Source organism: Pristiophorus japonicus, chromosome 5 (assembly GCF_044704955.1).
Source record: "Pristiophorus japonicus isolate sPriJap1 chromosome 5, sPriJap1.hap1, whole genome shotgun sequence".
In the NCBI taxonomy this organism is placed as follows: Eukaryota; Metazoa; Chordata; class Chondrichthyes; family Pristiophoridae; genus Pristiophorus; species Pristiophorus japonicus.
The window spans coordinates 277,702,461-277,727,086 of record NC_091981.1 but is presented as its reverse complement, the minus strand read 5'-3'; the positions used below and the strand labels follow the sequence as shown (position 1 = coordinate 277,727,086).

Genomic DNA, 24,626 nt, shown 5'->3' with positions numbered 1-24,626 from the left:
AAAATCAAGAACCACTCGCATTTACCCCAACTCCAATGCATTCGATACCAGGACTCAAATCCTTGCAACTAGACTCCGATTCTTCCAACAATCTACAGTCCTTTAAAACCTAAACCTGGCATCACCGAGTGTACCTCGATTTACCTCATCTCTACTGTTTCTCCCCCTTAGTGGTGTCCTGCAGAGGCGTTGGTCCTTCACCCAGGTCTTTCATTTTAAATGAAAGCATTGTGGGAAAGGAATTAATAGACTGTTCAACAGTTAGTGATTTAATACATTTGAAAGGATTATTGCGTATGTCAGAAGAGGGCAACATTGAGGTTTAAGTGAAATCCATCCACTTTGGAAAATCTAGCAAAACATGTTGAATTACTGAGGTGGCAAAGCAGCTTGTCCCTGCATGTAGTTGCAGGGACACATCAATGTATGCACTACCCATTTCAAAAGGAGAGAAAGTTTGGTGCAAATCTAAGAGGTTTTTTTTGTTTATCGTGGGTTTCTCGGTAGCTTGAAGTATGGACTACAATAAATGCAGCCCGTGTAACAGCTATTCCAAGCACATCTCACCAGGTGGCGGATGAAGTTAATGGAGATGTCTAGCAATTATCCAGAAAAGTTAAAGCGCACACATTATCGCTATTTAATCATATTTTTAAAAAGGCGTTTCTCACTGCTTTCTTCCATTTGCGGTGGCTGATCGCAAGTCTCATGGCATCTTCAACTCCAGCCAAGCTCTCAATTAGTTTTCAGTATTCAAATGAGGTGCGATTAAAATATTTTTATTGCATTTTTGACCGATCACAGCAATGTTCTCATCATGTGTTGTAAATAGCATTGCCCAGGTCAGCAGACCAATCGGCATCGCAACAGGTTTATAGTCGGGAGACAAACAAAGCCCGCCTCATCGTACATTAACTTAACACATGAACATTTTGCATTACTTCAGAACAACATTTCATTACACCTATCCATTTACTAAATCCCACATTTGTTTTGTTAAAGTTAGCTGGAAATTACCCTTTTTGTAGGAATTACAGCAAAGGATGGAACAGGACACAATCTTTCAGTGGTGTTTGCAAATTAGGGAAAAACGAGCCATTTTCCAGCGAACACTGACAAATGCTACTCGATGAAAGTTTTAAAGGCAGTCCATGTGAATATTTATGCAGTAATATCATCTGCACTAGTAATTACTGAAGGGTGGTTTGCTTAGAAAGTAGCTAGTATAAAGCAGTTGCAGTACTGCAGATTGTCAGTAGCTACATTAATCAGTATCACGTTTTTAAAATCACATCCAGCTGGATGGTAATTTCATAAATCTGTATAATGTGTTTTTGTTGCATTGGCGATACCTCCCAAGACTTGACCTCTCGACTGCTGAAAACCCATTTCAATACACAATAGAAAGCTGCACGCAGCAAGCTAGAGACGTTCAATGAATGAATGTTGTCTTCACTGGTTTGGAAGATTAAAAAAAAAATAGTTCGAAACAAAAAGCAGATGTCAGTCAACTTCGAGAGCCTGTGAACCCTGTGCTCAGAGAGCGATGTAGGCATCACCTTAAATACCTGTCTTGATTGATTTAAAATGCTTTTTGCAGAGAGTCTAGCAAAAACAATAGCCTTGCTACAGTATTGTTCCACCAGCAAGTATTTAAAAACAAAATCAATTTGCTGCTAATGTTTATTTACAAGTATACATACAACACATGAAGAAAAACACTGATATATCCAAGCCGGTTTGTAAATAGTAGTGTAACAATATGCAATTTTTTTCTTTAAAGTTGACAAACTACTTCCAACTGACATTCACGCTACATGAAAAATGAATGTTGGCAAATGACTATTCATCGCCCAGGTCAAGAAATACAATATACAATTTGAAAAATATGAATTGCTTTAAGATTTTTTTATGCAGAAGTGAAGCCATTTGCAAAAGGGTCAGAGTTCAATATAAGTGAGGAAAGAAATAGGAAGTCTCTGACTGTAGAACTGTAAAAAGAAAGGCATAGTTTTTATTTGAAGGGAAAGTGGCAGAATGCCTCTTCAAGTAGAGCAGTTTCTTCGGCAGCTTCTGGGCTCACATTACTGAGCATGAAGATTTCGCTTGCTGACAACCTCCATCTGCCCTTTCAGCCTCCATAATTATTCGCTTAAAGACCTCAACTGCAGTCTGAAAAGAAAATGAGACATTTAAAAAAGACTTTTTGCAAAGACAATAAATTTTGTAGGACATTCAAATGTTATTCGAACCAATACATAGGATTTGATTAGTGTTTCACATTTTTGGGCTTTATTCAGGCTTTGTGCTCCTCGCCCGAGATTACAAACAAGCTCTCGATCCCCATGAACCCAAGAATCAAAGAGTTAATCATTACGTTAATCAAGATGTGCCCCATCAAATTCACCTGGTTTGCAAACAGAAGAACAGAGGACTGTCACTTCTGACCAATCGTGTTTAAGAACAAAGAAATAGGAGCTTGAGTAGGCCATACGGCCCCTCGAGCCAGTTCCACCCTTCAATATCATGGCTGATCTTATATTATAATTAGAACATGAAAGTTCAAACCAAATTATGCTTCCTTGGTTACTTAGTAATGGTGCCTATTACATAATGACAAGAGAGAGGTAATGTGATTGAATCGTAAACCTGAATATAGAATTCGCCACCACAAGGAGCAGTTGAGGCGAATAGCACAGACGCCTTTAAGGAGAAACTAAATAAACACAAAGGAATAGAAGTATACATTGATGGGCTGAGATGATGTAGAGTTGGAGGAGGCTCGTGTGGAGCATAAATTCCGGCATCGGCTAGTTGGGCCAAATGGCCTTTTCCTGTGCTGTAAATTCTATGTAATAGTTAACGTTTGAAATTACCAATTGTATTTTTGGAATATTCTGGCTTTTATGTTGAGATTTTGCAATCTGGAGTTCGACTGACATTTTGTTAAATAAGAGGAACTAAAACTTGTAGGTCTATAAACATCTTTCCTTTTCTCCGCCCCCCACCCCCCCCCCCAGTAAATTTGTGTTCATTGTTATGCACCATGGTTCTATTCAGTGTTCTGAAGTCACGCCCCAGAAGTTATTGATATTAAATGTGCGAGATCCACTGCCCCCCACCCCTCTCTCTTCAGGATTGTTAATAGAAGAATTAAAGCCGGGCAGCACTTGTTTATTAGGCTGAGGTGGTCCTTAAAACACACAAACTGCTTGTGCATGCTCCGCTGCGTGCTTAATCTCAGTCTATGCAGCAGCAATGATACTGCAGTGTCATTATGATATGGCACTGGTCCAGCTCGCTTTACTCCAGCTTTGTAATTGAAGGAGGGTTGTTGCTTTCTACGCAGTTTTTGCAGACTAACCCTTCAGCTTGGAGGGAAAGATGGCAGATTCGATTATCCGTTTGTCTTGTCATTGAGCTGGCCGAGATTAAAACTCTGGTCACATCAGAGCTGAAAGAAGCTGATGAACCTGGGTCATGTACACTATAAAATCTGACAGGATTACATTTAAGCAGAACCATGAACCCACCCCTCCTCCCCCCCAGCATCACAGATGTATTTCCAGAGGTTAAATACATGGCCTAAACAAAGCTGTAGGTCGCTGTTCTTCAGTGGTGAAGGAGACAAGAAATTAAACGGTGGAGCAAGGACAAGGCAACCTTTCCCTTTAAATCTAAACCTGCATGTGCATAAGTCCAGACTGCAATATACTAATGGATTTCCTGTGCCATGGCCCAATGAGTTGGGAAATAGACTCGTTCCTTGATGTAATCAATATTTATTTCTTAACTTTGTAAAGTGCAGAATCCATATCATGATGTTGAGGTTGGAGGTAGACACTATGGGCCCAAGTTTCCACATGATTTGCGCCTGATTTTTAAGAGCAACTGGTGGAGAACGGACTATCTTAGAAATCGCAATTCTCCACATTTTTTTTTCTGCAGTTCTAGTCAGTTAGAACAGTTCCACTTTGGAACAAAATTTTTTCTTCAAAAGGGGGTGTGTCCGGCCACTGACGTCTGATTTCAAAGTTTTTCCACAGTGAAAACGTACTCCAAACTAACTTAGAATGGAGCAAGTGAAGATTTTTGTAGAACTGAAAAAACCTGTTCTACATATTAAAAAAAATCAGGCGCAGGTTACAAATTAGGCGTCCAGAACGAGGTGAGGGGGGGAGGGGAAGTCATTAAATTCTATAATAAATCCTTATTTATACTTCTACAAATATTATACAAATAAATCCAACCTGAATAAACATTTATAAGCAAAGAAAAGATTAAATAAACCATCTTCCTACCTGTGTGAAAGTGCTTCAGCCAGGGAGAATGCTGCAGGCGTTCGTTCCCGCGGGGAGGGGTGGGGGGGGGGGGGGGGGGGGGGGGAAGAGGAGAAAGCCGTTCGTTCCCGACGGCAGGCGGGGAGGGGGAGAGAAACGGCTGCCTCAACTTTGAGGCTTCCGGCAGCCTTCTCAGTGCTGATGGCAATGTGCTTTTATTAAAAAATGTTAAAAAATTAAACAGCTACAAAGAACTACAAAAGAGTGCCAATGTTTCCTTCACACTGCGCGTGCGCGAACGCTCCAACGCGCACGCGCAGCCTTGCCGGCAGGAAAAAAACTAATTTAAATGGTACCCGCCCCCTCCCACTTACAAAATCGGCGCGAGTGTAGGCTCCCCCCCCCCGGGCACCGCGCCAAACAGACAAGGAGCTGTAGGGCGCTCCAGAATAGTGCGTTTTAGGCGCGAAAAACAGGCGCCCAGTTCGGAGGGGCGCCCATTTTTTATCGTGTGGAAACTTGGGCCCAATGTTAGGGACTAAGTGGGGGGGGGGGGGGGTAAGAAAGAGAGGGTTAGTGAGAAGAGGTGGTTTACAACCATTGTTTCTGGGTTTTTTTTTGCACACTGGGGTAAATTTGGCAACAATGTGGAGGAACTCGGTGTTTGGAATGACAAGTGGTTTTGCAGCACTGCAGATTTGGGGAGGGGGGGGGGATCTGGCTTTGGCATAACTGGGGATTTGACTCGCTGTGTGAGGGGCAAGTTTAGTTTACAGGGGCTGGGGTCCCTGGGGTTTTCAGCACGAGATGGGGTCCTGGAGTCAGAAGCATTGGACAAAGGCTCAGAGGGAGTTTCAACAATTGGGAGAATTGCCTGGGCATTGGCAGCCTTGGAGAAATAGATCCCGGGTGCTGGCAGCATCGGGAAATGGATCCAGGGCACGTGAAAGTGAGGGAGATGAACAATTCTGGGGTCTGCCAGCACTGGGGAGTGTGTCAGGAGCAGTCCAGGGATTTCCAGCAGTGGTGGGAACAGTAGGGAGATGGGGGGAGGGGATGAAAGGGAGGGTATCCCCGACTTAAATAAACCTTTTTACCGGAAAGCTGTAAACAGGTCATGTGCTGGTGCCCACAGCACCACAGAGCCTAGAGACAGACCGAGGTTTCAAAAGACGAGCATTAACGAGCTTGGAGACCAAGCACGGAAATTTGCAAGATATTAAAATCAATAGAAAAGCAGGCGGCTGATGAAGGTCATGTGACAGTATGAAGAGCTAGAGAGAGGAAATGAGATCTTACTGGAAGTGTGATATTCACTGAAACCGTGCCAGACCAAAAAAAGTGAAAAAAATTCAAGTTTCTTTGTGGAAAAAAAAAAATGTCCTTTCCTCTCACGCAATGCTACCTCATTCACCTGCCCCATTTTACAATCATGCTGCTTACCTGCTCCACAATGGTGATCTAACCTTTTTGTCCCAAGGACAACATTTGGCAGTGACAATGGAAATTAAGAATTGGAATGTTTAAAAATTTGGCGATGGTAACAGATGTGACCCCAAATGGCAGAATGTGACAGTGGGGACCGAAGATACAGATGGTACAATTAAAAGTTCAGTATAGAGGTACAAACTCAAGACATTGAACAGTTGTCTGGGAACACTTGTTAGCAGGGTGGCTCCACCACCTCAGGCTTCTGTATACACTGGTGGAATGATGGATTTTGGTTACTGTCTTGAATAACAGATAACCAGCTGTCCTGCTGAATTAAACAGCTTCTTCTACTGAAGCCACAGTCCAGAAGAATCATTTCCCCATTTTGTTTTCTTCCGCTCTCGGTTTCATAGAAACAGGAGTAGGCCATTCAGCCCTTCTAGCCTGCACCGCCATTCAATGAGTTCATGGCTGAACATGCAACTTCAGTACCCCCTTCCTGCTTTCTCACCATACCCCTTGATCCCCCGAATAGATTTATTATAGCTGGAGAGAACCTTCTATATAGTTAGTGTAAATTTAAATTGACATTTCTCAGAAGAGCAATCAGGCGTATTTTACACTTGTAGGAGTCAGAAGGAGCTCGGCAGAAATAACACAAACAAAAGAAAAACATACAACTGCAGGTAATAGACAGTTTCTAAAATGATAAAGGGATAAGGGGTTATGGGGAGCGGGCAGTGAAGTCCATGGTCAGATCTGCCATGATCTTATTGAATGGCAGAGCAAGCTCAAGGGGCCAAATGGCCTACTTGACAAGTAGAGAGATTGACTTGGAGCAGCAATGACAGTGGGCTTCAATCACATGAGATACACTACAGGAACTGCACTCGTACATTATCTGGATCCTCCACCTATGGAGCCCAGTACCTGAGGCATAGCAGATGAGACAGCTTCCTCTCTGCATCTGCACATTCACCTTTACCTCCTAGCTCCGTCAATGGTTTGCTGAAGTGCCAGAGCACAAGCTAGTGGTGGCAGAGAGTGCGCAGGTACTGGAAGCGAGCACTATTTTCTTCCTTGTGCTAGATTAATGAAACACTAGATCTGAGTAGCTTAGGAAAGCCACATAGACTAATGCCAGGCATCTCTTGTAAATATGCAAGAAAAAAAGTCTAGTAACACCTGAGGCAGGTCAATAACAACTCATGCCTGTCATTTGCTTTTGGTGATATCTAGCTCATATGTTATACCCACAAGAGCATAATATATGTGTAATAGAGCCTCACCTAGTGGACTACTGTGGTAATGCACCTCCTGATGTATATAAGACCGCATGACGGCACTGGAGCTGCTGATGGACTCAATCTGGAGCATGCGCGATGCTGAGAATGTTGTGGATAGCACATTTAGTGAGTTGTTCACACCGCAGATAAGGGTTTGGACAGATGATGAATGGGTGACCAAGAGACAAGACAAGAGCAGGAAGGTAGTGCAGGAGTACCCTGTGGTCATTTCCCTCCAAAACAGATATACCATTTTGGATACTGTTGGGGGAGATGACTTACCAGGGGAAGGCACCAGCAGCCAGGTTCATGGCACCATGGGTGGCTCTGCTGCACAGAAGGGCGGGAAAAAGAATGGGAGAGCTATAGTGATAGGGACTCTATTGTAAGGGGAATAGATAGGAGTTTCTGCGGCCGCAACCGAGACTCCAGGATGGTATGTTGCCTCCCTGGTGCAAGGGTCAAGGATGTCTCGGAGCGGCTGCAGAGCATTCTGGAGAGGGAGGGTGAACAGCCAGTTGTCGTGATATATGTAGGTACCAACGATATAGGCAAGAAGTGGGAAGAGGTCCTACAAGATGAATTTAGGGAGCTAGGAGTTAAATTAAAAAGTATGACCTCAAAGATAGTAATCTCTGGATTTCTGCCAGTGCCACGTGCTAATCAGAGTAGAAGGAGCAGGTTCGTTAGTGGTGCAAGAGGGCGGGATTCAAATTCTTGGGATATTGGAACCAGTTCTGGGGGAAGTGGGACCTGTACAAAAGGGACGGTCTGCACTTGGGCAGGACTAGAACTGATGTCTTAGGGTTAACATTTGCTAATGCAGTTCGGGAGTGTTTAAACTAATATGGCAGGGGGATGGGAACCTATGCAGAGAGACAGGGCGAAGTAATATGGAGTCAGAAACAGATGGTAGAAAGGTAAAAAGCAATAGTGGAAGGCCGAGTAAACAAAGGCAAGAAACAAAAAGGGCCACACTACATCATAATTCTAAAAGGACAAAGGGTGTTAAAAAAACAAGCCTGAAGGCTTTTTGTCTTAATGCAAGGTGTATCCATAATAAGGTGGATGAATTAACTGTGCAAATAGATGTTAACAGATATGATGTGATTGGGATTACAGAGACGTGGCTCCAGGATGATCAGGGCTGGGAACTCAACATCCAAGGGTGTTCAACATTCAGGAAGGATAGAATAAAAGGAAAAGGAGGTGGGTTCAAGAGGAGATTAATTGAATAGTTCGGAAGGACATTAGCTTGGATGATGTGGAATCTATATGGGTAGAGCTGCAGAACACCAAAGGGCAAAAGACGTTAGTGGGAGTTGTGCACAGACCTCAAAACAGTAGTAGTGATGTTGGAGAGGGCATCAAACAGGAAATTAGGGGTGCATGCAATAAAGGTGCAGCAGTTATCATGGGTGACTTTAATATGCAGATAGATTGAGCTAACCAAACTGGAAGCAATTCGGTGGAGGAGGATTTCCTGGAGTGCATAAGGGATGGTTTTCTAGACCAATATGTCGAGGAACCAACTAGCGGGGGAGGCCATCTTCGACTGGGTGTTGTGTAATGAGAGGGGATTAATTAGCAATCTCGTTGTGCGAGGCCCCTAAGGGAAGAGTGACCATAATATGGTGGAATTCTACATTAGGATGGAGAATGAAACAGTTAATTCAGAGACCATGGTCCAGAACTTAAAGAAGGGTAACTTTGAAGGTATGAGGCGTGAATTGGCTAGGATAGATTGGCGAATGATACTTAAGGGGTTGACTGTGGATGGGCAATGGCAGACATTTAGAGACCGCATGGATGAACTACAACAATTGTACATCCCTATTTGGCGTAAAAATAAAAAAGGGAAGGTGGCTCAGCCGTGGCTATCAAGGAAAATCAGGGATAGTATTAAAACCAAGGAAGTGGCAATAAATTGGCCAGAAATAGCAGCGAACCCGGGGACTGGGAGAAATTTAGAACTCAGCAGAGGAGGACAAAGGGTTTGATTAGGGCAGGGAAAATAAAGTACGAGAGGAAGCTTGCAGGAAACATTAAAACGGACTGCAAAAGCTTCTATAGATATGTAAAGAGAAAAAGGTTAGTAAAGACAAATGTAGGTCCCCTGCAGTCAGAATCAGGGAAGTCATAACTGGGAACAAAGAAATGGCAAACCAATTGAACAAGTACTTTGGTTCTGTATTCACTAAGGAGGACACAAACAACCTTCCGGATATAAAAGGGGTCAGAGGGTCAAGTAAGAAGGAAGAACTGAGGGGAAATCCTTATTAGTCGGGAAATTGTGTAGGGGAAATTGATGGGATTGAAGGCCGATAAATCCCCAGGGCCTGATGGTCTGCATCTCAGAGTACTTAAGGTGGCCTTGGAAATAGCGGATGCATTGACAGCCATTTTCCAACATTCCATAGACTCTGGATCAGTTCCTATGGAGTGGAGGGTAGTCAATGTAACCCCACTTTTTAAAAAGGGAGGGAGAGAGAAAACAGGGAATCATAGACCGGTCAGATTGACATCGGTAGTGTGTAAAATGATGGAATCAATTATTAAGGATGTCATAGCAGTGCATTTGGAAAGAGGTGACATGATAGGTCCAAGTCAGCATGGATTTGTGAAAGGGAAATCATGCTTGACAAATCTTCTGGAATTTTGAGAGGATATTTCCAGTAGAGTGGACAAGGGAGAACCAGTTGATGTGGTGTATTTGGATTTTCAGAAGGCTTTCGACAAGGTTCCATACGAGAGATTAATGTCCAAAGTTAAAGCACATGGGATTGGGGGTAGTGTGCTGATGTGGATTGAGAACTGGTTGGCAGACAGGAAGCAAAGAGTAGGAGTAAATGGGTACTTTTCAGAATGGCAGGCAGTGACTAGTGGGGTACCGCAAGGTTCTGTGCTGGGGCCCCAGCTGTTTACATTGTACATTAATGATTTAGACGAGGGGATTAAATGTAGTATCTCCAAATTTGTGGATGACACTAAGTTGGGTGGCAGTGTGAACTGCGAGGAGGATGCTATGAGGCTGCAGAGCGACCTGGATAGGTTAGGTGAATGGGCAAATGCATGGCAGATGAAGTACAATGTGGATAAATGTGAGGTTATCCACTTTGGTGGTAAAAACAGAGAGACAGACTATTATCTGAATGGTGACAGATTAGGAAAAGGGGAGGTGCAACGAGACCTGGGTGTCATGGTACATCAGTCATTGAAGATTGGCATGCAGGTACAACAGGCCATTAAGAAAGCAAATGGCATGTTGGCCTTCATTGCGAGGGGATTTGAGTACAGGGGCAGGGAGGTGTTACTACAGTTGTACAGGGCCTTGGTGAGGCCACACCTGGAGTAGTGTGTACAGTTTTGGTCTCCTAACTTGAGGAAGGACATTCTTGCTATTGAGGGAGTGCAGCGAAGGTTCAACAGACTGATTTCCAGGATGGCGGGACTGACCTATCAAGAAAGACTGGATCAACTGGGCTTGTATTCACTGGAGTTCAGAAGAATGAGGGGGGATCTCATAGAAACGTTTAAAATTCTGACGGGTTTAGACAGGTTAGATGCAGGAAGAATGTTCTCAATGTTGGGGAAATCCAGAACCAGGGGTCACAGTCTAAGGATAAGGGGTATGCCATTTAGAACCGAGATGAGGAGAAACCTCTTCACCCAGAGAGTGGTGAACCTGTGGAATTCTCTACCACAGAAAGTTGTTGAGGCCAATTCACTAAATATATTCAAAAAGGAGTTAGATAATTCCTTACTACTAGGGGGATCAAGGGGTATGGCGAGAAAGCAGGAATGGGGTACTGAAGTTGTATGTTCAGCCATGAACTCATTGAATGGCGGTGCAGGCTCGAAGGGCCGAATGGCCTACTCCTGCACCTATTTTCTATGTTTTTATGTTTCCTGCTCCTATTTCTTATGTTCTTATGTAATCTCTCTACGTTTGAGACCTTTCGGTCATGCATCAGATTTTGCATATGCAAATTTATGTCAGACAGGGAAAAAGAGCCGATCACCACCACCTAATAGACCTCAGGGCTTGGGAATGTTCTTCCCGCCCTCGCTCTGAACCAGTGTTTTTCTCCAGTTTCCCTCATGCCCTCTCCAAACTCATCTCATCCACGAGATCTACCTCCTGCTCGCGACTTCCTTCTTACTAAACTGCTGACCACACAACCTCCCTTTGTGGCCCTCATGCTAATTGTAAACTGTTCTCTCCCCTCGGGTACAGTCACACCCACCGCTCCCCCGCCCCTCCTTTCAAAACCAGTCACCACCCCCCCTCTTCAAAAGAAACCACTCTTGAACCTGCTGTCCTTGCAAACAATTGTCAAATGTCCAATCTTTCTTTCCACACCGCAGTCCTTGATCGTGTTGTCACCTCCCAAACTGTGCCCATATTTCTTGTAACTCCATGTTTTAATCTCTCCAATCAGGTTTCCGCCTTTACCAAATTATTGAATTTGCCCCAATCAAAGTTACAATTGCCACACACTCACCATGACCACAGTGCACGATCCTTCCTCGGCTGTGCAGGAGTGGCGGTCACGGGGGAGAGATGGCATAAAAACAGTTTTTGGAACATTTTTTCGTTATAAACACTATTTTAGTGTATTATCAGCCACAGTTACTCTTGACACCAAGTTAGATTTATTACTGAAACGTTATGGTTTACATTTTGATTTGAACAAAAAGAAACTAGAGACATTTTTAGCTGTCAATTTGGGTAAAATTGCTCCCATCTCCAAAATGGTGACAAAGAAAAATGCAAGTGAAACCTTCTGCAGTTAAGAAAAAGACCAGTATAATTCCCTGGAGCCTGCTGACAGTAAACACAAGTACTCCATATAATGACTACCTTATCTTTCCTGGTCTGCTCAACACATTAAATCGGTTACTACTCAATGATTAGGTTTTGTCTGTCAACATTAATATAAGTTACAACCTTCCAGGAATGACTAGCTGAATTGAAGCCTCCAGACATAGAGACTGCCTTATAGATAGTTTGTACTTTGCATGTCCTTAGAGTATTAGCTATTACTTATTTTTGAATTTTTACAGGATTATAAACTAGCACTGCAAAATATAGCAGAGAAATGCTATCACTGCAACATGGAAAAACTTTTGCAATGTCAGGTAATGAACTTCACACAATAAAATGATGGCCAATGTTCTACTTTCCAACACTGAGTTTATACTGACAGGACGTGACATTTAAAAAGAGCAGTTGTCTGAAACCTTCAGAGAACTATGCAACAGTGCAGTCATCAAACCTTGTACTCTTACAACCCTTGTACTCTTACAACCCTATGACATTGTGATTTGTTTAATTCGTGACCAAAGGTCACCTTGGCAAACGTCAAACCTGTGTTTTAGAGAGCGATGTTTAGGTCAGCAGTGAAACCATTTTGACAGGTCCTTCCTTACCCAGGGTTCTATTTGCAGACATGTATTCGAAAGTAGAAAGTCTACTAAGGGAGCATATTCAACTGAAAACATATGATAGAGTATACGCACCTTTAGACTGATATTGAAGGCTACCGGCTCCCATGAAATTGCGCGGAAGTTAGTGGAGGCACAGTCATGCCCCACTGTGCAACCAGCAATGTCATCGCCCATTAGCGCCACATGCCGACCATTTCCGCCGCGCGGCGGATGTTGCCCTGTGCCCAGCAAGGCTGCCGCGAGTGGCATCAGTGCCAGCCACGCAAAACGGGCCGACCTCCACTCGTGGGGCGGAAGTTAAAGGGGTAGTCGGGAACCGCCATCTTGCCTCTGTGGTTGACTCACCGGTCGGCCCGACTTCCGCCTCCCTTGCGTGGTTCGGGCTGCCATTTTGCAGCTCGGAACTCAGTTTGGGTGCCGGGCTGTGGCCTCGGCACCACGCCACCCTGGTGGCCCAGTGGAGGTCAGAGGCCGGGCAGCATGCGCAGTGGCTCTCCCATTTAACCGAAGGGGAGGGACATTCAGCCACGTAGCGCTGACCAACGTTGCTCAAGAGGAAGTGGAACACACAAGATTGCGCTCCACTTCCTCTGAGGGGCGATGATCCGCAATTTCGCGGCTGGGGCGGGACTTCCGCGCCGGGCACAAGAAATCTTGCCCCGCGTCAGTTACCGCCTCCAATTGGGGCGCTGGGGAATTTCTCCCCCTTGGACTCTAGGGGAATCAAGGGAAATGGAGTTGAGGTAGATGATCAGCAATGATGGCATTGATCATAGAGCAGGCTCGAGGGGCCACATGGCCTACTCCTGCTCCTATTTCTTAGGTTATGTTAAAGCAGGCAATGACATGGAGGTGGAGAAAAAGTTGGCTTGGCAACAGAGTGGATGCAAGGAAGGAAGCTGACCATCGGAAATGTAGGTAATAAACCGCAATACTGAGATAAAGGTCACTGTTTGCCTACAAAACAGCAGAGACAAACTTCAAAAAAGCAATTAATTGGCTGTGAAGCGCTTTGGTACATCCTGAGGATATGAAAATCCTTTAAAAAATATTTAATGTACTAACAACAGGTGTTGACAACTATAACAAGGACAGCTGCCTTGTGAAGTTGACCTTGAAAGCTGCTGAGAGTACAGAATGATTGAGAAATTAAGGGCATCAATCGGCTAATTTACAGATGTGCTGCAGGAAATGAATCAGGTACGGAGGTCTGTGCCCAATGACTCCAATCTCTCCGCCTAACTCTCTGATCTTTGCTGCTGTTGAGAAAGACCCCACACTGGGAGAAGATTCTCCCAGCGACTTACCCCAGAGTTCCAGCAGTAAACGCAGCACGTGAAGTTTTGCTATTGGTGTTCGGCAAAGACATTTGGATGTCAAGTGGCAGGCTTGCCTCAGTAGTAGTATTCGTGCCTCAGTCAAGATAGTCTTGGCTTCAAGCCCCACTCGCGACTTCAGCACATAACCAAGGATGACATTTCAGTGCAGTACTGAGGGAGTGCTGCAGTGTCAGAGCAGCCATGTTTCAGACATGATGATAAAACCGAGACTGCAACTGCTTGTTCAGCTGGACACAAAACATCCCACGGCACTTTTCGAAGAACAGCGGGGGTGGGGTGGGGGGAGTTTCCTGGGGTGCCTTGGGCAACATTTATCGATCAATCACCATCTAAAAAAAACAAATCATCTTCACTTCTCATTGTTTGTGGGAACTTGCTGTGCACAAATTGGCTGTCAGATTTCCCTTCATTACAACAATGACTGCACTTCGAAAATACTTCATTGGTTATGAAGCACTTTGAGATGGCCCAAGTTTTTGAAAGGCACAGCTGTAACAGATTCTGAGATCTTAACACGAGCAGAGAGACACCGCGTGGTCTAAATACCAATACTGCCTCAACCCCTTCAAGTACTGCTCCATAATTTTACTGTCCTTACCTGATTTTCTTTAGCAGAGGATTCCATGAAAGCAGCACTCCAGGAATCTGCTAAGCTCTTCCCTTCTTCGTAACTGATCACCCTAAAAATAAAATTCACTATTTGTAACTGCCACTTGGATCAGAGTGGAAATATTTAGCAAGACTAAATCACAAGAGCAAGTTGGAAAAATGACCACAAAACGTTTCTCAACAGCATGTGTATGAATCGAAGGACTATATGCAGCTGACAAACAAATGCGCTGGCTTGGACAACATCAAAGTTTAATTTTAAAAATTGCTGCAGAGCAAATTCTTTACACATGAAAAGGGCTGATCCTAAAGAAACATTAAATACGCACAATTATTCTATGATTTTCTGTTGTGCTGGCAGTGTTCTTCAAAGCTCCAGTCAATAATTACTCCAATGTCTAACAGAATAATTCCTCAAAACTTCGCCAGAGAAAAACAGCAACAAATTTAGTAGAACCGCCCTATGCACACGATGGTAAAATGAAGTCCTGTCTACCTGTTCAAGTGGGTGTTTGGTGCATTTGTTCGCACTCCTCCTGAATACTAACACTTGTAGTTACTTTTCAAAGGATCTAGTGTTATTGCCCCATTATTTTTGGAAATGCCACCCTTGCTTTCCAAAAGTGCATATTGCAACTGAAAGGCTTAGCCTGGATGTATTGATACACGAGAAAAGATTAAATGTGCCCACATTTAGACTGAAGCTCACTTATGATCAACTTGGGCAAAACAAAAATTCTAATGGATTTTAATTTTTAAAACTGTAAAACTGGCACAATTCATCACAATGGAAGATACTGTAGATAGATTTTTGAAGTTAAGATCAAATTAACTGCATTTAAAATTCCACAATTTTTAGTTGAGTCACTGTATAAAAACGGCTGCCATACCAGTAAATTAAGGGCTAAATTTAATTTTATAAAATCCACATGCAACAGAATTATTATCTGGGTTTTGCCTCTCCCAGGAGATCACATGGCTCCAGTTGGGGTGGAGTGTGGATGTTTTTAGTATAAGGGGTGTTGCAGTGGTGTGTGGTGGACTGGTTGGGCTGAGTGCTCTTTGCCTTTCCGTTATTGTTCATGGGTTTGTATGCAACCTTGAGGGCTGCTGACGAAGGGCCATGCGGCTCTTTGTTGGCCGGATCGGACATGATGGGCCGAAATGGCCTCCTTCTGCGCTGTAAATTTCTATGTTTCTATTCTCGTAGCATGCACCACAAGGTGGATGCAGAGAGGATGTTTCCACTGATGGGAGAGTCTTGAACTAGAGGGCACGATCTTAGAATAAGGGGCCACCCATTTAAAACAGAGACGAGGATAAATTTAATCTGAGGGTTGTAAACCTGTGGAATTCGCTGCCTCAGAGCTGTGGAAGCTGGGACATTGAATAAATTTAAGACAGAAATAGACAGTTTCTTGAGCAATAAGGAGTTATGGGGAGCGGGCAGGGAAGTGGAGCTGAGTCCATGATCAGATCAGCCATGATCTTATTGAATGGCGGATCAGGCTCGAGGGGCTGTATGGCCTACTCCTGTTTCTATTTCTTATGTTCTTATGAAAGAGAACAAACTGTTTAACTGAATCTCGGTCATTTCTCGACAAGGAGGGGCAGCAGAGATGGGGGAATGCAGTGCACGACGTCTGTAACCAGTTCCTTCCAGTTCATAACAATGATACGAATTTTTTATTTTTATTTAATCATGAACTATTTAGATCAATGCTATTGGTATTAACAAAAAAAGTGTAGGAGAATATGCACTGCAGAGGTGTGTGTTCTGGTTGCAATGATGCATTACTACCAGGACAGGCTGGCTGATAGTTGGAAAAACCATCTGCTTTGCGTTGGTCTTGTTCTTCTCGTAGTGGCCAGTTTTGGGGTGCCTTAATTCTTTAAAAAAAAACACAAGACAAGCAGACTGATCATTTTGGGGGGTGGTTTTCAGACACACTTTAGAATCAGACGGCCAAATGAAAGTACGATTTGGACGGTGCGGTTTTCAGAGCAACATTCCATATGCTGACACTTCCCAAAATGCCCATGTAAAAGCTACCTACCTTTCCATATGAAGATCTTTTTTATTTCCAACCAACATAATGGGAACTCTGCAAAGAAAAGTTAAAGAACAGTTTTAGACTAAATCGAAGCTAAAATACAACTGGGAAGAGAACACTGATTTTCAAAATTGCCAACTGATTTTTTTTTAATACTTACTGCACTTTTCCCACCATATCCAACAATTTTTCATGAATAACTTTGATCACCTCAAAACTGCCAATATGTAAAAAAAGAATGATTATATTTCAATGCAGTACTATTCAACTGAGAGCCAAGTGTGGGTACCCATCATCCCATCAGACATCACAACCAGTTGTCTTTTAACAGCAGCTTATTCTGAAGACAGATTATGTAACCGGGAAGGGGAAAGGGGAGGAGGGGTTGAGAAAGAGACTCCACTTGGTGGGAAAATACTGGGGAGATTGCACTTGAGGAAAAAAAAGAGCATTTATCGTTCTAAGTAATTTCACCATCTTAAAAAAAAAAATTCAAAACTTGATGTTTTAATACAAAATTTGTGTTACCTCTAATAGAGGCACGCCACATTGGGTCTCAACATTACTGCTAACAGTAATGTTACCAGTCTCTCACACTGGTAACATTATTGAGGTGGTGATGGAAGGTTCCTGGTTATTATGGGGGAGGGGGGGGATTGAGCTGATTTAGAGAGGTCAAACGCCAGGAAAGCACAGAATCAGCAGGGGTCAATAAATACATATATATTTATTTTTAAAGTACTATTTCCTTCCTTTAAGATTTTAACTGACAGTTACATTAAAACGCACAATTAGTTGTGATTTAAAAAAAACCATACTGGTTTTGAGACTAATCCTAGAGTGTAACTATATGAAACAAATCTTTTGCCAAATGTGTGACGAGCCAATATTTGTAATCTTTCGAAAGTCAGTATTACGATTTAACTACTCAACATTATTTGGGTTGTGCTGGCATGTGACAGATTCATTCCAGTGAGATGACAATTTTACAGTATATACCATACATGCCTGAAAGCAACAAGAATGGTGTATGCGGATAATGTGTTTTAATTTCGTTGGGTAGCTTCTTCCCCTTTCAGGATCGAAAACATTCTACATTAACTCTTCTCTTTCACTCACTGGTCAGCTTCCATAGCATCTAAGCTCCCATAGTCCTGTTCATTTTATATTAAAACTAGCAGCTAAACTGCACACAATTATAAAAGTGCAAAATTCTAACAGATGAAGAGTGGGGCCTGTTAAGAGACCATAAAGAAAATGTGTGTGTGGAGGCAGAAGACGTGGGCATGATTCTTAATGAATACTTTGCGTCTGTTTTCACAAAAGAGAGGGGTGATGCAGACTTTGCAATGAGGGAGGAGGAGTGTGACATAGTAGACGAGATAAACAGTGAAAGGAAGTATTAAGGGGCTTAGCGGCTTTGAAAGTGGATAAATCTCCAGGCCCGGATGAAATGCAACTCAGGCTGTTGAGAAGCAAGAGAGGAAATAGTAGCAGCTCTGACCATCATTTAACAGTCCGCTCTGGCTACATGTGTACTGGAGGACTGCTAATGTTGTACCTTAGTTTAAAAAGGGAGAAAAGGATAGACCCCAGTAATTACAGACCTGTCAGCCTAACCTCGTGGGTGGGAACATTATTGTAAAAAATCCTGAGGGACAGGATAAATCTTCATTTGGAAAGATATGGATTAATCAAGGACAGTCAACATGGATGTGTCACGGGAAGGTCGTGTCTGACTAACTTGATTGAATTTTTCAGGAGGGTCGATGAGGGCAGTGCGTATGATGTAGTGTATATGGATTTTAGCAAAGCTTCTGATAAAGTCCCACATGGCAGACTGGTCTCGAAAGTAAAAGCTCATGAGATCCAGGGCAAAGTGGCAAGTTGGATCCAAAATTGGCTCGGAGGCAGGAAGCAAAGGGTAATGGTGGATGGGTGTTTTTGTGACTGGAAGGCTGTATCCAGTGGGGTTCTGCAGGGCTCAGTGCTGGGTCCCTTGCTTTTTGTTGTAGATATCAATGACTTGGATTTGAATGTCAGGGGTATGATTTAGTAGTTTGCAGATGACACTAAAATAGGCTCTGTGATTGATATTGAAGAAGAAAGTTGCAGACGAAAGGAAGATATCAATGTACTGGTCAGGTGGGCAGAACAGTGGCAAATAGAATTCAATCCGGCTAAGTGTGAGGTAATGCATTTGGGGAGGTCGAACAAGGCAAGGGAATACACATTAAATGGTGCGACACTGAACAGTTCAGAGGAACAAAGGGACCTGGGAGTGCAGGTCCACAGATCCCTGAAGGTAGACCAGGTAGATAAGGTAGTTAAGGAGGCATATGGAATACTTGCTTTTATTAGGTGAGGCATGAAATACAAGAGCAAGGAGGTTATGCTTGAACTGTATAAAACACTGGTTAGGCCGCAGCTGGAGTATTGCGTGCAGTTCTGGTCACCACATTACAGGAAATATGTAATTGTACTGGAAAGGGTGCAGAGGAGATTTATAAGAATGTTGCCTGGACTGGAGAATTTTGGCTATGAGGAATTAGAGATGTTGGGTCTGTTTTCTTTGGAACAGAGGAGACTGAGGGGAGACCTGATTGAGGTGTATAAAATTATGAGGGGCCTGGATAGTGGAGAGGAAGGACCCATTTCCCTTGGCAGAGGGGTTAACAACCAGGGGGCATAGATTTAAAGTAACTGGGAGGAGGTTGAGATACACGAGGGGAAATTTCTTCACCCAGAGGGTGGTGGGGGTCTGGAACTCACTGCCTGAAAGGGTGGTAGAGGCAGAAAGCCTCACCACATTTTAAAAATACTTGGATGTGCACCTGAAGTGTTGGAACCTACAGGGCTACGGACCAAGAGCTGGAAAGTGAGATTAGGCTGGATAGCTCTTGGTCGGCTGGCGCGGACACGATGGGCCAAAATGGCCTCCTTCCGTGCTGTAGGTTTCTATGATTCTATGATGGCAGAAAGATTTTATTTCGAAGCTACAAGCCCAAAGATGCCCATTTAGCAATTAATTAATAATTAACATTCAAATATAACTAGATATTGGAAAGTATTGTCTAAACTAAAATATTGTCTATTGTAGATTTATTAGAACAATGTAAAGGTTCGAGTCATATGGACAGGCTTGAAAAACTGGTTTATAATATCTATAAACTTGGAAGGCTGGTAAATCACAATAATGGAATGCTACCAGAAAATATAAACTATAATTTTAACAAACAAGGGCAATAGCAATCTTCTAACAACTTAATTTGATTGCTAAAAGCTCTGAAACACCACAACAAGTTGCCTCTATTCTTTGGTAAAATGCCATGTGGGCATTCTAAAATGAAGAATTCAGATGGATATTTGGAAATCTCACAATGAGTTGCATTCTAATGATAATGAATGCTACTCCCACTTACAATAAAGCACTTTGGAAATTGATTTTTTTTTATTAAGTCAGTACATGACTGAAAATTGCTTTGATTAAAAAAGCTTCAAATTTATAGGAGAATTAAAATTTTGTCCTGAAATTTCATGTATATTTTGTAACAAGTTTGAGGATTTCTGGTCCATGCTTCATATTCTATGATTACTCGCTATAAATTCCAACTAGTCTAAAATTCTGCTGCAAGCAGCCTGGCTTGCAGTCGGACAAGCTTACGTATCACCCATTCTCGCTGACCTACATCGGTTCTCCCTCCTCTAATGCTTTAAACTTAATATCCACATCTGTTTATGAAACCTCTCCAGAGCCTTGCTCCAACCCATTTCTGCAATCTCCTCCAGCCCTCTACCCCGCCCAGCATGCTGATCCTCAAATGCCGACCTCGTTGCTTCACCTCTCCCATTGCTCCATCAGTGGTGAGGCATTAGCTGCCTGGATCATTCTCTCTGAAATTCCCTGCAAAGACCTCGCCACCCCGGTGGTCTCCTTTTAAAATCCTTCCCAAAAACCTCTCTCTGATCCCCACTGGAATGATGGGAGGTTTTTTAGCCAATCATGAATGTTTTGGCTTTGCTCGAGAAATCCTAAACTAGTCCCACTGTTCTGCTCTCTCCTCATAGCCCTGACCTGATATTTCCTTTCCTGGCTCAGCATTCATTTTCAATATGCTTATTCTGAAATGTCACAGGCAATTTCTTACATTAAAAAGGTGCTATCTAGATAGAAGTTACCAGTTTTCTCCACGACATACCATCCTTGACTGAAGAGAAAACTTTATATATTATATATGATTTAATAACTTTTATTTATATAGCACCTTTAACGTAGTAAAACGTTCCAAAGCGCTTCACAGCAGATAATACAAGACTAAACAGATAAATTTGACACCGAGCCACGAAAGAAAAAAATTACGGCCGATTGGTCAAAGAAGTAGGTTTTAAGGAGCATCTTAAAGGAGGAAAGAGAGGTAGAGAGGCGGAGAGGCTTAGGGAGTGAGTTCCAGAGCTTAGGGCCCAAACAGCTGAAGACATGGCCACCGATGGTTGACCGTTATAATGAGGGATGTTCAAGAGGGCAGAATTTGAGGAGCAGACATCTTGTGGGATTGTGAGGCTGAAAAAGATTAGAGATAGGGAGGAGCAAGGCCATGGAGTGATTTGTAACAAGGATGAGAAGTTTGAAATCGAGACGTTGTTTAACTGGGAGCCAATGTCGTCAGAAAGCACAGGAGTGATGGTGATTTGGTGCGAGTTAGGACATGGATTGCTGAGTTTTGGATCCCCTCTAGTTTACGTAGGGTAGAATGTGGGAGGCCAGCCAAGAGGAAGTTGGAGTAGTCAAGTCTAGAAGTAACAAAGGAATGAATGAGGGTTTCAGCAGCAGAAGAGCTGAGGCAGGGCGGAGGTGGGCAATGTTATGGAGGTGGAAAAAGGCAGTTTTAGCAATGCCGCAGATATGAGGCTGGAAACTCATTTCAGGGTCAATGTGACACCTAGGTTGCAAACAGTCTTGTTCACCCTTAGATTGATGCTAGCGAGAGGGATGGAGTCAGTGGTTATTGGAGAAAATTTCTGCTCCTCCAGTGTCGGACAAGTAATCTGACACTTTAGATACCAAGCAGGGGTCGAGACAAGTGGTGGAGAGGTAAGAGCTGGTTCTCGTCAGCGTACATGTGAAAAATGACTCCGCTTTTGGATAGCGCCAAGGGGCAGCATACAGATGAGAAATAAGAGGGGGCCAAGGATAAATCCTTGGGGGACACCAGAGGTAACAATGCAGGAGTGGGAAGAGAGTCATTGCAGGATATTTTCTGGGTGCGATTACATAGATAAGAATGGAACCAGGCGAGTGCATTCCCACCGAGCTAGATGAAGTGTTGGAGGAGGATGGAATGGTCAACTGTGTCAAAGGCTGCAGACAGGTCCAGAAGGACGAGGAGGGATAGTTTACTTTTGTCACACTCAGAGGATGTCATTTGTGACTGATGAGAGCCGTTTCCATACTATGGCAGGGGCGAAAACCAGATTGAAGGGATTCAAACGTTGAATGCATGGAAAGATGGTCACGGATTGGGGAGGCAACAACACGTTCAAGTACTTTGGACAAGAAAGGGAGGTTGGAGATGGGGGCAATATAGCTAGCAAAGTGCAGTCAAGGGTTGGATTTTTGAGGAAAAGGTGATGACAGTAGATTTAAAGGAGCGGGTAACAGTACCGGAGGAGAGAGAACCGTTAACAATGTTGGCAAACATGGGAGCCAAAAAATGAAGTTGGGTGGTCAGCAGTTTAGTGGGAATAGGGTCAAGTGAGCTGGAATTGGGTCTCATGGACAAGATGAGCTTGGCGAGATCAAGAGGGGAGATCAAAGAGAAACTAGAGAAAGATGTGAGTTTAGGGCTAGGGCAGGTGGGAGCCTCAGATGAAGTTTAGCCTGTGGGCTAGGTGAAGGAAGGGAATTCGCAGAAGCAACTGATTGGATGGTCTCAATCTTTGAGACATGGAAGTCCAGGGACTCCTCACACTTGTTGGAGGAGAGTGTGGTGGAGGCAGGGGAGAGGGGTTTAAGGAGATGGTTAGAAGTAGAGAATAGTAACCGGGGATTATTTTTTCAATCCAGAATGATCCTAGAATAGTGATCAGTTTTTGTAGACAAGGGTAGGAACCGATAATGTATAATATATACCGGATAATTTACACACACACACGAAAAAAGGCCGTTTCATGAAGCCATAGCAGCTTTGGCGAATTCATCAATTTTAGCTTCTTGCAAAAGTTATTCTACAAGATGCATCCTTTAATTCTATGCTATAAAAAATTAAAGCGACTATTACAACATACCATACACAACGTTCAGCATTTTTGAAAAATACCAACTTTTTACTTGTGTTAAAAAAAGCATTTTTTTTTTCATCATTAGCAGGTTATCATTTGCTGAATAATGTACACTCCCAAGTAATACCACCACTTCTAGGGAACTATCATAATGTGGCTTGCAAAGTGGTTCCTTGATGCCTTGTAAAACAGCAACATGCTATCACAATGCAGCTACCTTACTAAGTGATTAATAGAAATCCTTACCTTTTGTTAGATGTAACGGAATACACCAGAATGTATCCATTAATGTCTATGGAATACGTTTGAGGGAAAATAGAGTACTCATCCTAATGATTAAAAAGACAAATGTCAGGATGTCAAGCGAATGAGTCCTCACTGTACTATATTACTGACAGTTGAACAGAGTCCTAGGCAAGGTTTAGATCATGACTTGCAATTTTGATCTGGAAGCATATCCTTTAGAGTGTTTAATCCATTTAAAAGTACCGCAAAGTACATCTCACTAACTACAAACATGTTTATGTCGGAGTATTGTATCACTGCTGCAAGAGAAATGTTAGGATGATTCCTCATTTGTTCAGCCTTTACACACAGATAAGTCACACTATCGTACTAAATAAAATGGAGGTGGGAAATTCTAAGAGCCAATACTAAACCCACCATGGAACACCTTGAAGGCCAAAGTACTCGCTACTTGAATTATTAAATCAAATCAAAATTGACAATGTACTCCTTGTACTTATTGAACAGACGGTCAGAAGAAATCCTTTGACCCATTAATCTGGTCTTAAAATAACATCTGGTGTTTATTTAGAATATTAAATATAGTAAATACTATTCAAGCAAGGACACAACAAAGGCAGAAATTGATGCCACACAGTAGAAGAGTTAGAGGAGGTGACTAAAGGCATGGTTGAAGATGGAGAGTTTTGAGATGCTTTAAAAAAAAAAAGGACTTGCATTTATCTACAGCACCTCTCACACCAGACACCCAAAGTGCTTTACAGCCAATGAAGTACTGTTTGGAGTGGAGTGACTGTTGTAATGTAGGAAACGCGCCAGTCAATTTGCACACAGCAAGCTCCCATGAACAGCAATGTGTTAATGACCAATCTTTTTTTAGTGATGTTGATTGAGGGATAAATACTGGCAAGGACACCGGGGAGAACTCCTCTGCTCTTCTTCAAAATAGTATCATAGGATCTTTTACGTCCACCTGAGCGGACGAGGCCTCGTTTAACATTTCATCAGAAAGATAGCACCTCCGACAGTGCAGAACTCCCTCGGTACTAAATTTTTGTGCTCAAGTCTCTGGAGTAATGGGGAAATGGGCAAGGTGAGGGTTGTAAGGAGATGACATCAAAAGGGTGGTAGGCATGTGCAAAGTAGTTGAAGAAATAACAGTGAGGAGACGACATGGAGAGATTTGAAAACTAGATTGAGAAGCCGATAGAGGTTTGCAAAAACAGGGTTAACAGTGGAACGTGATTCATTGCTGGTTAAGATGTTCTTATGCTTTCTTGTCCACATAAGAACATAAGAATTAGGAACAGGAGTAGGCCATCTAGCCCCTCAAGCCTGCTCCGCCATTCAATAAGATCATGGCTGATCTGGCCGTGGACTCAGTTCCACTTACCGGCCCGCTCCCCGTAACCCTTAATTCCCTTATTGGTTAAAAATCTATCTATCTGTGGAATTCTCTGCCCAAGGAAGCCTCTATGCTTCCTTGGGCAGAGAATTCCACAGATTCACAACCCTCTGGGAGAAGAAATTCCTTCTCAACTCTGTTTTAAATTGGCTCCCCCGTATTCTGAGGCTGTGCCCCCTACTTCTAGTCTCCCCTACCAGTGGAAACAATCTCTCTGCCTCTATCCTGTCTATCCCTTTCATTAT

At 43.0% G+C, this 24,626-nt stretch overlaps 1 protein-coding gene across 1 annotated transcript in view; it reads right to left on the bottom strand.

The window, feature by feature from the left end:
• Positions 1 to 763: 763 nt before the first annotated feature.
• Positions 764 to 24,626, bottom strand: part of rheb (Ras homolog, mTORC1 binding) — a 105,602-nt gene continuing 81,739 nt past the window's right edge. Inside the window, exons 4-8 of the mRNA XM_070881660.1 lie at positions 22,977 to 23,059; positions 16,612 to 16,668; positions 16,455 to 16,502; positions 14,387 to 14,468; positions 764 to 2,172 (exon numbers count right to left, since the gene is read on the bottom strand). Of these exons, the coding sequence (XP_070737761.1) occupies positions 2,080 to 2,172; positions 14,387 to 14,468; positions 16,455 to 16,502; positions 16,612 to 16,668; positions 22,977 to 23,059 (363 nt within the window). The 3' untranslated portion in view covers positions 764 to 2,079. The remainder of the gene's footprint in view (positions 2,173 to 14,386; positions 14,469 to 16,454; positions 16,503 to 16,611; positions 16,669 to 22,976; positions 23,060 to 24,626) is intronic.